This window comes from Equus caballus, chromosome 6, assembly GCF_041296265.1.
Source record: "Equus caballus isolate H_3958 breed thoroughbred chromosome 6, TB-T2T, whole genome shotgun sequence".
Classification (NCBI taxonomy): Eukaryota; Metazoa; Chordata; class Mammalia; order Perissodactyla; family Equidae; genus Equus; species Equus caballus.
Genome location: NC_091689.1, coordinates 43,324,280 through 43,336,471, shown reverse-complemented (window position 1 = coordinate 43,336,471; position 12,192 = coordinate 43,324,280). Strand labels below are relative to the sequence as shown.

The window sequence follows — 12,192 nt, the reverse complement described above, 5'->3', positions numbered from 1 at the left end:
GTTTTCCATCAAGCACCCCTACTCAGTGTCTCTCAGGCTCCTCTCAGCACCTCCTGTGGGGTTCCCCATCAGGAGAAAGCCAGAGTGAGTCTCACTTCTCAGACCCTTGGCCTCTGTGAAGCCAGCAGTCAAGCTTGGGGTCACTCTGGAGAGTAGGGCATGGTCTCAGCCAGAAATCACACTCCAGTTACGCTGTGCTCTGCTAGGATGGTGTGGCCTGCCCTGCTGCGTCTGCCCTGTCCCCCATGTCAGGTCCACCATGTGTCAACCACAGAGTTTACTGCAGAGGGGACATCAAAGTCCATGAGATTACCTAGCTGCAGCTATTCCAGAACAGAAGACACAGCCTCTCCATGAAGGGGAGTGAGAGGGAAGAGAATCAGGCTGGGCAGAGGGTGAATGTCCTAGCTCGATGGTTCATTCAGAAATTTCATTTCATGCCTACAATGTGTCAGGCTTTCTGTGAGGACCTGGGGATACATACAGTCCAGCAGTCTTCTTGCCTCAACTTCACCTTGTAGGAGAACAGCTGGCTTGTTTGACCTGGCCCTCCCTTTAACTCTGAACCCTCCCTTAGTCAAGTCTACCCCAATACCCACAGCTTCCTGTCCCCAAGAGATATTGAGACCATTTGGCGAACTCCTGGAGGCCGGAGACCTCCATCTTTGCAACATGTAGGGATCCCTAAGTGACCTGGAAAGCCTGAGATTGGGCTGTGTCCACACTGGGGAGGGCCCAGAGTCCAGACGAACTGTGGTCAAATAAATCAGGTATCTTGCTCAGTGAAAACCATTAAACCCCAGAGAATGTCCTTGTCACCACCCTCATCCTCTAGCCCCCTGCATGCTTTTAGAGGGCCTGGCATGGGACCTATTTCCTGAGCATCTAACTCAGGCTAGGTGCTTTATATGTTACCTCATTTAATCCTCACAACTGCCTTGAAATGTAGGAATTATTAGCCCCATTTTACAGATGAGAAAATTGGGATGAATAGAGCTAAGTAGTGTATCCTAAGGCCATACACTAGTAAATGAGGGAGCTGGGATTTGAACCTGGGCCTCCTGGGTTCAAATCTATGTTTGTCCTACTGCAGCAAACTGTTTCCCAGACCATGAACATCTAAAGGGCAGGGGTCATACTTCACAATTCTTTATTTCTGCCTCTAGCATTTACTACAGCGCTGGCTCAGAGGCACTCAATGTTCATCAGATGGATGGATGGATGGATACAACTTGAGGGAAAAATGATGCCAGTCTTCCCTTTTCTGGGGGGGCGTTGCTCTCCCGCAGCCAGGGGATGTAGACTAGGGCTTGGAGGACTCAGGTCCTGCTCTTCTTGGACAATAGTGCTGCTGAGCAGGACCCTCGGGCCACAACATGCAGGGGTATTTCTGAGCTACCTCTCCCCTGCCTCCTAGCAAACATGCTTAGCTAATAAACAGGTAGCCTTCTTTCTGGGGCCCAATGCAACCTGATGCCTGGGGCTGGGGAAGCCGGGGACAGCAAAGAGGTCTCAGAACTCTTCTTGGGCTTTTCTGTTCCATTGGCAGCCCAATGTGAGGGCACTGGAGTCATGGGAAATAGGGTGGGTTTGCTTGAAATGTGTCCCCAAGGCAACTCTCCCTTCACCTTCCACTGGACGCCAACAACACAGTGATGTAAGTATTATTATTACCACTGTATAGAGCAGAAAATTGAGGATCAGAGAGGTTAACTTACCCAAGGTCACATAGCTAGTAAGTAAGACCCAAGCCAGGACTGCAGGCCTCTGTAAAGGCGTGTGCTTGGCAGACTGCCGCGTCTCTGAGTTTGTGCACACTTATCTGAGGACGAGGAGGGACTATGTGTGTGTGTGCGCATGTACGGATCTGAGACCTAGGTGTACTTGTGTGCAAGGTCTCAGGCATGAGATCCGAGGCCCCAAGGCAGCCCGGTGGGCTCAGGGCCTAACCAGTTTCTTCCCTACCTCTATGGGCTGTAGTCTGTAACTCTCCAGTCACCTGCTCTCTCCACTCAGCTATCACTTGCCCCAAGGCTGTCTCTGCCAGCCGTTCTTCCTCTGCCTTTCTTCTCCAACAGGTGTGGCCTCTAGACAAGAGAGGGCTTCCCTCCCTTTTGTGCCTTCTTTTTTTTTTTTTGCTGAGGAAGATCCATGCCAATCTTCCTCTATTTTGTATGTGGGCTGCCACCACAGCATGGCCACCGACGAGTGGTATAGGTCCACGCCCAGGAACCGAACCCGGGCCACTGAAGTAGAGCACACTGAACTTAACCACTAGGCCACGGGGCCGGCGCCTGTGTCTTCTTCCTCTGAGAACTGCAGGATTCATATCGCCCTTCCAGGCAGAGAAAGCAATGGGACTGAAAGCGCCCTGCCCCCACATCTCTTTGCTCCCTTGGCTGAAGCCGAGTCCAGGGGTCCCTGCTTCCTCTCCCTGACTGACCCGGGCCAGCAGCTTCTCTCACCTGTCTGCCTGTCAGCCCTGGCTTGTTAGAGCAGCTCCTTCATCCACCCCAACTGGTTCAATGTCTTCACACCATTTGGCACCACATTTCTGAAAGGGCTCTCACATGCCTTACCTCATTTGAACCTTACAACAAACCTGTGTGTGGGTGGAGTGGGCAGTATTATCTCCGTCTGAAAACAATGAAGACCCAAATTCCAAGTAACTTCCACAGAGAAACACAGCAAGTTAGAGGCAGGTCAGGACTAGAACCCATATCTCCTGCTTCTTATGCTAATGGATTATTTTCACACCATATTCCACCATTAATGAATCTCCTAAATAGAACGTGAGTCACCATTATCAGACTGCCTACGCCCCTTCCTGGGCCTCGCAGAGTCTGGCGGATCCAAGGGATGGACAGAGAGAGAGACAGCACACCCTCAGAACAGCCTTCCAGACCACCAACCTAAGTCATCAGCTTCCTTCCCACACCCCCATTATTCTCTCTCATAGCACTTTGCTTTTCTTTCATAGCATTTGCCACAATCTGTCGTTTAAGAAGTCGTATCTTTTTGCTCCTCATGTGTCATGAGCATAGCACAGCACCACATAGTAGGTGTTCTGGAAAAACTGTCAGATGTCAGGTGGGTGGTATCTCAAGTTTTAGCAGGTCTATTTCTCCCATCTTAGGACTGTGATTGAGCCTGGCACACATGGGGGACTCCCAACTGTTCAGTGACCGGGAAGGAGCAGCCAAGGCCAACACACAGTAGGGCCACTAGCACTAATCTTTAGAAACTCTCCCAACACCAAGAAATCAAAAGCTGAAGACTAGTAAAGATTTCAGTGCATTTTCCCACTCACTGACTTGTGAAAAAACTAAGAAAATCACCCAGGGAACACTGTGTGCCCTTAGTCTGCAGCTCTTAGGATCACCGGATGCTATCCTGGAACAGCACCGGAAGAACCATCTGAACAGACACACACACACAGATACGTGTGGCCCTGCTCCACACACCCGCTCGGAGGTACAGCTGCAGAGACACACCTGGAGCCGCAGCTGCGGACCCTGAGGTAGGACACACTTTGCCTTCCACCTGAATCCTCTTTGCAGCCTAACCCCAAGAGTTCATCTGTGCAGCTCAGGCCCTGACAGCGGGGCTGTGGTCATGGCAGTCCCACCCCTCGTGGAGGCGACCGCATCCGGCACCTACTCTTTTCAGCAGAGGCTGAAGAACGAGGTGGTCCTGAGGAAGCAGGGTCCCTCTGCTGGCTGTGCTGGGGTAGTGCCCTGCTCTGCCAGGGCTTCCCGTACCTGCTGCCTCAGGTCTGTTGTCCTGTCACTGCTGTCCTCTCTTATACCCCGGAACCAGGCCCTGGGTAGTCACACACAGATTTGGTAAGCAGAGTCGGGCAAGGGCCCGGCAAGGGAAGCGTGGGCAAGAAGCAGCCCGACCACTCTTTTCCTTCCTCCCTCCAGCTACAGCTTATTCTCCCCTCAGCTGCCTTTCTCATTCCAGAGTGAAGGAGGAGGGCACTTTAAGGGAAGCATGGACGGAGGAGTGTCTGCTGACGGAGGGTCTCAGCCGGGCCCCGTCACCCTTCTCCCCCCAGCAATGCCCTCTGCTCATGGTCCACAAGGAGAACTCGATGATGGGAAAGCCAGCTGGGGAGGGCGTGGGGGGTTCTAAAGCCACAGCTCTAAAGTGAGGAGGTGGTCAAGGCAGAGGGGCAGAAATCAGGAGGCACGGCTAGCAGTCAGTCGGAAGAACTTGGGTTTAATGGAATGAAGGGTAAGAGGGCCCAGAAGCCGAACAGAGCTTTCCCCCCATCCTCACCCAGCTCCCCAAGGCCCATCTCAAATGGGAAGCTCTTGATACTGGCATTTCACAGCTGTTCAGCCAGCCCTGGCGCAGGAAAGTTGGGGTTGGAGGCCCCAGCTCACAAGGTGGATTCCAAAATACCCCCTTTTGTCTTATCTACACCACATAGGGGCAGAGAAGCACAGCGGGGCTGGTTCCTCCCTCTCCCTCCGCAGCTGTCCCCACAGCCAGGCTCACAGGTGCCATCGCAGGGCCTGCCCCCTAGCAGTGAGACTCTAGCTCTGTGAGTCTGAACCGTGATGTCCTGGGCGTGGTAGGGGAAGAGGGTTCTGCTCGGTTCTGTTTGGGCACGTCTTGAGCTGGGCACACAAGCTGGCGAATTCTCTGCAAGGAGAGTGGAGGTGGCTGTCACGAGGTGGAGGGAGGGCAAGTCTGCCAGCTTCCCTCATCGCTGAGGTCTGCCTGCCCCATACACAAACATGCCCCCCAGGTGCAACCCTATCATCACCGTCTGTGTCTTGGAGCATCCAGTTTCCGTCTGAGACTTCTAAGCACTCACCCTGTCCCTCCCCAGTACCCACCCCAGGCTCACCAGCCCTCCTGTGGACCCTGGCAGGCAGCCGCCTACCATCAAGGGGACCCTACCTCATCCACTAGGATTCCTATGCTCTCCGACTACTTTTCTCCCAACTAACTCCCTACCTCTCTCAAGGGGCCCTTGGAGGTGCTGAGCTTGTAGACGATCCAGGTGGGAATGCAGACCATGGAGGACAGAGCCAGGAGCCAGCCCAGGGCATGGCCCCACCACGGGTAGGTGTACTTCTTGTTGTAGGTCAGTGGGGTGTACTTGATCAAGGAGAAGAGGAAGGTGGCCTGAGGGTGAGAGCAGAAGAGAAAGGGGCTGCGCGAGCAGGGGCCCTGTGCCCTCAGCGCCCCCCAGAAGAGCTGGCGGAGATCAGTCACGCTCCCAGCCTGGAATTGCCTTCAGGCTCATCTGGGCCAGTCAGCTTCCAATCCCCATCCAATTCTGCCCAAAATCCACACCCCCAAACAGGTGTTTTCCAGATACCCACCCTGTCCCTCCGGGGACCCCATGCCCCTGGGCACCTCGACACATGGTTGGCCCTCAATTAGGAGACAGTTATGTGCCTGCCGGTGCTTTCAGGTGTTTAAGTCTCCTGCACTATCAGGTGGGGCTGTGACCCCCCCTCAAGGGAGGGGGTCATGCCTCCTTGCCCCTGGGCCCCATGTATATCCTGCATGCAGCGGTGCTCAAGGGAACTACTGACACAGATAAAGCCAGAGGATGCAGCACACGGTGGTTTATGGCTCAGACTCTGCGGCTGAGCTGCCTAGGTTGGAATTCTAGCTCTCTGCGACTTTCTAGCTTGGGTAAATCGCTAACCTCTTTACCTTCAGTTTCACCTGTAAAATGAATATAATGGTAACTCTTTCTCCATGGGGTTCTTGTGAGGATTAAATGGGTTAAAATGTGTGAAGCACTTTGTGTCCAGCACAGAGTCAGTGCTCTAAGCCTGCTGCTATTATTACCGCTGTGATTACTAATATTATTATGAGCAGCCCCATGCACTTGGGTTTCAGTTCTGCCTGTGACATCAGACTCACATTGTGATGCTGGTCAAACTGTCTGACAGCTCTGGACCTCAGTTTATCCTTCTGTGAAATGGAAAGGAAGAATCTATCTTGCTGTCATTTCCTAGAATCCAACAGGAGGATGAATGGAAATCTAAAATAATTTTCAATCCTCATGGAGAAGTCCCTTCTAGGGCTAACCGCCTATCTACCCTCCTGCCACCACCATCTCTCTATCCCTTCATCTGGCTTTACCCTTTGAAGGTTGTCTTACTGTGCACACAGCTGGTGTGAGGAAGACCCAACAATATTTGATTAGAGGCCATGGCCTGTACCCAATCATGTCTTCAAGGTTGTCATAGAAGCGCCCAGCTCCTACCATGAAGAGAAGGAAGGAAGGGGGAGAAAGGACATTCTTTAGCATCGAAAGCATCAGGACCAGGACCACCAAGATCAGGATGGGCAAGGATCAATAAATAAAGATATCATGGTTGTCTTTTCAAATCGTTGCTAAGAGAGAACTCTTCCCCAGAATTCATAGGCTGTGGGCAGAATTTGGCTTAGGCAAAGGCAATAACATTCTGATTATCAAAGTTGTTAAAGGCTGAAAAAGTGTGGATAGGACAGGATATGGGCCCACCTGGGTGGTCTGGGTGTAGCCGCAACCTCTGGAGGGCCCTTACACTGGTAGCAATTTAGGATTCTTGAGATTTTTGAAGTTAGAAGGGGAGGAGCCCCAGGAAAAGGTGGATGTGAGCAGTGGATGTCTCTCTTTTGTCTAACGGCCATGGGGTAGAGGTGAGTACTGGTGTTAGGACCCAGGGGAAAAGTTACTCACCATAGACCCAAGCCACACAGATGGACTCAAAGATGGCCACGAACAGGAGGGACATGCCGCTGGCTGCATAGTAGTCAAAGACCTGAAACACGTACATACCGCCCTGCCCAGGAAGAGATAAAAACCAGAACTTTATCCAGAGGAAACAGACAGATTGACCCCATGCCTGCCAGCCTCACACCCTTGGGTCACAGGGCAGAGCTGGTAAGGACCACAGGAAATAGATATTAAAACAGAATACAGTTTGTGAGCTGTAAGGCACTAGGCAGACATGAGACAATAATGATTTTTTATTATTGTCTTTGGAAGAAAGATAGATGAAATACACAGCTATTGTTAGCTTATCCCCGAGAACATTTCAGGATTGACCCAGAAGCCCAAATCACAGTGTGCACATTTTTGGCGAAGGATCAGGATAGGGACTGTCATTAGTATTATCAAGCTGACAAGTTCCATTTCCTTCCCTCTCCCTTGAGACATCACACAAAATACCACCCACCCCCAGGGCTCCCTTTCTTCCCTTGAAGTTCATCCCTGGAACTTGGTTCAGCTGCTGGGGAAATCATGGGATCTTGCTGGAGAGGCAGTTTTTCCTAGTCCAAGAATTTTTAACCATTCTTTTCATACTCCTTAGCTTACTGTGGAGACAAATTACCCCTTGCCTGTCCCCAAAGGGAGGTGGGTCAATGCCCAAAGGCCAGAAGAGGGACTTGTCTACTTTGTCCTTCCTGTGGCGGGGAAAGGAGGGAGTCCCGGTGCCCTGAAGCCTGGAGGGCCTGCCCTGCAGCCTGAAACCACAGCAGCCTGCTCCACCCGCCTGGCCACAGTTGTCCACTGGCTCCTCCTCCTCACGTGGTCCCCAATTTCAAGCCTCCCAGATCCTCACCTCTGTGAGCATGACCAGCCCAACAAGGAAGGAGAAGACAGACACTCCAAGGATGAGGAACTCCCTCCGGTTCTTCTTGCGGAACATCTCGGGGTTCAGGTCCACCAGCGCCGTCACCAGGCTTTCTACGCACACAAACTGGATGAGAGGGCAAAAGAATTGGAGGGAAAGAGAGCTCCCAAAATAAGGTCCATCAACTAGCTCTGGCTTCTTGCTCCCAGGGTCAGCCCTATCTCAGCCAGCCTCCCTGTCTCAAGTCCCAGGAGCTGCCCTTGCATGGTTAGGTCTGGACCCACCCTTCAAAACTCCTCTTGGTCCCTGGAAGGGCATCAACTGCTGACAATCACCCAGTCTCCAACTGTTTTAAGGCCCCTCAGGGCATCAAGCTCAACCTCATGCTCACTGCTCCCCTCCCCCAGCCCACACACACTTGTCTCTCAGGCTCTGAGTGGCCACGTCTTAATACCTGGCTATCCAGTCCCAGGAGGACAATCATGAAGAAGAAGCAGAAGGCCCACAAAGGAGAGAAGGGCAGCATCACCACAGCCCGAGGGTAAGCGATGAAAGCCAGGCCAGGGCCTGCAGCAAGGAGCAGAGGAGAACAGCCCAGTGCCTGGCCAGCTCCAGACCATGTGCCGGCCCAAGGCTTCCCAGTGTGGGGCCGCAGAGCCATAGGAGCCAAAGGAAACTGCACCCCAAAGTTACCACCACCACCATCCTCACCCAGTATACGCCACCAAAACCTCTCCCTGGTCCCCAAATTTCCAAGGTACCCCCCACTGTATTCTCATGGGCAGGAACAAACCTAGCGTCTGTGGGTGTAAAGGGCTGTGGAAAATAGAAAGAGGTTATATCCACCCTAAGTCCTCAGGGCTCATTCTCCAGATCTATGGCCCCAAACCAGAGGTTTCAAACTTAAACAGAGCTCAGGAGCCAGGCAGGCTGTGCCCATCTGTGAAGTGGACCCAGTGTAAAATGAGGAAGAAGCAGGGCCTGACGAGACCCGGACATCATGCCCCCACTGAGGCAATCACTGTGTTGTTTCTACAAAATAGGTGGTTCCAAAGAAAATACCTCCAAGACTAGATTGGGCCTGCGGCCACCAGTTTGTCGTCTCTGCACCTGGAGCCTTTTCTGTCACCCTACAATGAGTGAACTGGCATTCATTTTGGAATACCACTGACATACATCCTCTCAAATAAATTAATGTTCCTCTCAGCAAATAGCAGGAACAGATTCAAATGCCAGTGCCTGGATGCCTCCACAGGAAGCTTCCTTTGAAGAAAAGGGTAGGACCGTGTGCCCTGGACAAAGCCCTGCTTCCCACATTGATGAGACGGGGTAATGCCACTGCGGCCTCACAGCTTTCCACTGCCTGGTACAGGCAGAATGCTCCCACAGTGCCTGGCATCTAGTAAGTACTCAATAAAAGCGAAAAATTATCATTTTTAATAAGAATCAGTGATGTTAGTTGCTCAGTGCTTGGCACTGTGTGTAACGTAACAGGAGTGTGCTTGTGAATGCTGTGATAAAAAATTATCTTGTTACAGAGTGTAAGTGGGTGGTCTGCAAGAACAGGAGAAGAGCATGAGAAAACTTTCTAGCTTACCCATTCGGGGCATCAGTCCTTGATTTTACTTAAAAGCAACAATGACACTGCATGGTAGAAAGGCAGTCACTTAAAAAAGGAGGACACTCTATGTGCCAATAGAAACTCATCTCTGAGCTACATTTTAAAGTGAACCAAACAAGGCAAGATCAGAACAGTGTATGTAGGATGTTAGCAATTGGTTTTTTAAAAAGGTGGGTAAGGAATAGAAATAGTAATATGTATGAATCTGTATGAATACATACGTGTGGGGGTTTTTTTTCCTCACATATGCCTAAACTATTTCTGGAAGGACAAACATGAATCTGATGGCATTGGTTGCCTCCAGGACAAGGAACTGGAGGCCAGGGATGGGAAGAAAAATGTTCACTGGATACCCATTAACCCTTTGAAGCTGGAATTGCTGTTTAAGTCCTAGACGCACCCACTGAGAGGAGACTACAGTTCACCCATGGTGTAGGTGACAATAGAAACACTCTAGATCCCAGTGGCAAAGGGTCAAGCGAAGCTCCTGGAACCCACTGCCACAGCCCTCCCCGGCAGTACTCACCCGACTCAGCCACCTCAGAGATCGGCAGCCCCTGCTCCTGAGACATGAAGCCCAGGATGGAGAAGATGGCAAACCCAGCCACAAAGCTGGTGCCACTGTTGAGGAAGCAGAGGGCTATGCAGTCCCTGCGGGGCGGGAGGGGGAGGTGGAAACAGGCGGGATCAGAAAGGGGCTGCCAGGGCCTCAGGCCTCCTGTCTGGAGCCAACAGAAACCCCAGGGAAGCACTGCCCCTCAAGGCAGACAGGCAGACACTTGTCCCAGCCCTTCACAGAGGGGCTGCCTGGCAGAATTAAGGTGAGCCTTCAAGGGTTGGTTCCCTGCTACTCCATTAGCTCAGACTTGGGACAAATCAAGGTAGTTCTAAAAGAAGGGAGCTCTAAGGAAGTAAAATATTAACCTAAAAATTTAAAAGGCTACACAGCCTCCCTCCCCACAATACCGCCACCACACCTCTTGGGACACTACCACTCTGACACAATTCAGTCTGGCATGTGAATGTAGAGGATATGGGTGTGGATAATCCCAAGCACCAAATAATTCTTAGTCACCTAAATTTGATTTTGAAATGCATGATATGATTTTTTTTTTTGCTAATATTAAAATTGGCTTAAATTCTCTGATATGAACCAGGTAAGACCGGAAGGAACCATTGGGAGGGGACATGAGATGGGGGAGAGGAGAATAAAAATGGGTAAGGATTCAATGTTCGCTGGGCAAACGTACAAAGAGGCAAGACTGAGGCTCCACTGCACGACATTATTAACGCTTCTCAAGCTTGCCTACCCTCCTGAGCCCACTAACCTCTAAATTAGCCAGGGGGCTGGGCTCCTGCTGTGGTTTCCCAGCCAACCACAACCATCCCATCCTTTTGGAAGCAATCCCCCTGCCCATGCTGCAGTGGGCTCCTTTCAGCACTGGTAGCTCTGGGGCATTAGAAAGTTGGGTGAAGATGGGTATGGAGCAGGCAAATGCATGAGCCGGGGCACCCTCCCAGTCACCCCTGATCTAGCATGGCTAGAAGGACAGTAGAGATGGGTGGTTTGTGGCTCTGGCCCCACCTCCCATTCACCTGTAGCAGTTGTTGTGGTACTTGTTGTAGCTGCCCAGGGCTGTCAGGCACCCTAGACAGATGGCGAAGGAGAAGAAGATCTGGGTGCCCGCGTCCATCCACACCTACACAGGGAAAAGGCAAGAAAGCTGCACCTCCGGAAAGCAAGACCATCTGGGCTCCATGGGAGCACACGGGCCCATGGCTGAGCAGGTGCTGGCTAGGGATGACGAGAAGCCTGCTCTCAGCCAGTGCAGGCACCCCTGTGGCCCGGCCATCCCAATGGGCTCTACTTCCTGGGCCCCTAGATGGAGTTTCTCGGGTACCACCAGGATGGCATAGGCATTAGGCATTCGCAGAAGAAGACTAAAGGACCCACGGTGGAGGTGGGTGGGAGGGCAAGAGGGTGCTCTAGGCCTAAGCTAGGCCTGGCCCCCAATTTTTATAATGGAAACAAAGCCCTGAGTTCTGCCTCCACTTTCCTCTGTCCCAGGCTGTCCTGGCAGCATGGCCAGTGTGGGAGGAATCCAGGGACAGGATCCCTGGGGATATGGGCTTAATATCAGTGCCGTCACAAGCATGTAGCTTTGCCCCTCATGCCTCAAAATCCTCTCTCTGAAAAACAGCAGGAATAATCCCCAGCTCACGAAAAGTCAAGAGGATGAACAGAATGCATCTGTAACGGGCTCTGGACTCCTGGGGGAGCACAGCTCTACAGCTAAACACAGAGCATGGCTGTTACTGTTATTATCTCAGCTGGCTGCCCCAGCCTGTGCATGTTATGATTTAGATTGGACAGCTAGAATAACATCCCAAAGAGAAAGAGCATCAAGGCGAACAGGACAAGGCAAGCTGCAGATCTGTAGGAGGCAGGGTCCTGGGGCTACAGACTCTCCCCAGGCGCCTCCTGCCTTCAGAGGCCGTGAGCACTCCCAACTATGGAGGCAGACATTGCCAGGCAGCGTCCTGACACTTCTGTGGCCCCCATTTCTTATCTTTTGCCTAGCTCTGCCCCAGGAGCCCCCAAACAGATCGCTGCTTTCCTCTCACTAATGTCAAGCTCCCGCGTCCACACACGCCAAAGCCTCAGCTTCTCTCTGTGCAAAGCTCTTCAGTCCCTTACCTGTCTCTCCCTGCCTCCCTAACCACTGCCACCGCCCTCAGCCTCCCTTGCTCTCTCATCATACTCAGACCCAGCAGAGCGCCCATTTTCCTCAGCTTGGAGTGGGTGCAAGGAACCCACTGGCAAGCTGACTACATCAGAACCACACGATTCCTCAGCCAGCATCCCCAGTTGAGACACTGACTCTTTAGGCCTGAAGGAGAACCCAGAAATCAGCAGTATTTTCCAAGCATCTGGGTGATCCTAATGAACAGCAGATGTGGGCATCACTGCCC

The 12,192-nt window shown here is 52.1% G+C and overlaps 1 protein-coding gene across 13 annotated transcripts in view; it reads right to left on the bottom strand.

The window, feature by feature from the left end:
- Window positions 1–4,204: 4,204 nt before the first annotated feature.
- Window positions 4,205–12,192, bottom strand: part of SLC6A13 (solute carrier family 6 member 13) — a 38,615-nt gene continuing 30,627 nt past the window's right edge. For 5 of the 13 annotated variants that reach the window (XM_023642956.2, XM_023642964.2, XM_023642960.2 and 2 more), the window contains 9 exons: window positions 10,816–10,919; window positions 9,746–9,870; window positions 8,053–8,165; window positions 7,587–7,724; window positions 6,701–6,803; window positions 6,137–6,237; window positions 5,896–5,946; window positions 4,972–5,142; window positions 4,205–4,653 (listed from right to left, as the gene is read on the bottom strand). In XM_023642956.2, coding sequence (XP_023498724.1) covers window positions 4,531–4,653; window positions 4,972–5,142; window positions 5,896–5,946; window positions 6,137–6,237; window positions 6,701–6,803; window positions 7,587–7,724; window positions 8,053–8,165; window positions 9,746–9,870; window positions 10,816–10,919 — 1,029 coding nt within the window. In that variant the 3' untranslated portion in view covers window positions 4,205–4,530. Of the gene's footprint in view, window positions 4,654–4,971; window positions 5,143–5,895; window positions 5,987–6,136; window positions 6,238–6,700; window positions 6,804–7,586; window positions 7,725–8,052; window positions 8,166–9,745; window positions 9,871–10,815; window positions 10,920–12,192 lie in introns of all 13 variants that reach the window. The other 8 variants (XM_023642963.2, XM_014740678.3, XM_070270853.1 and 5 more) reach the window with 3 other exon arrangements.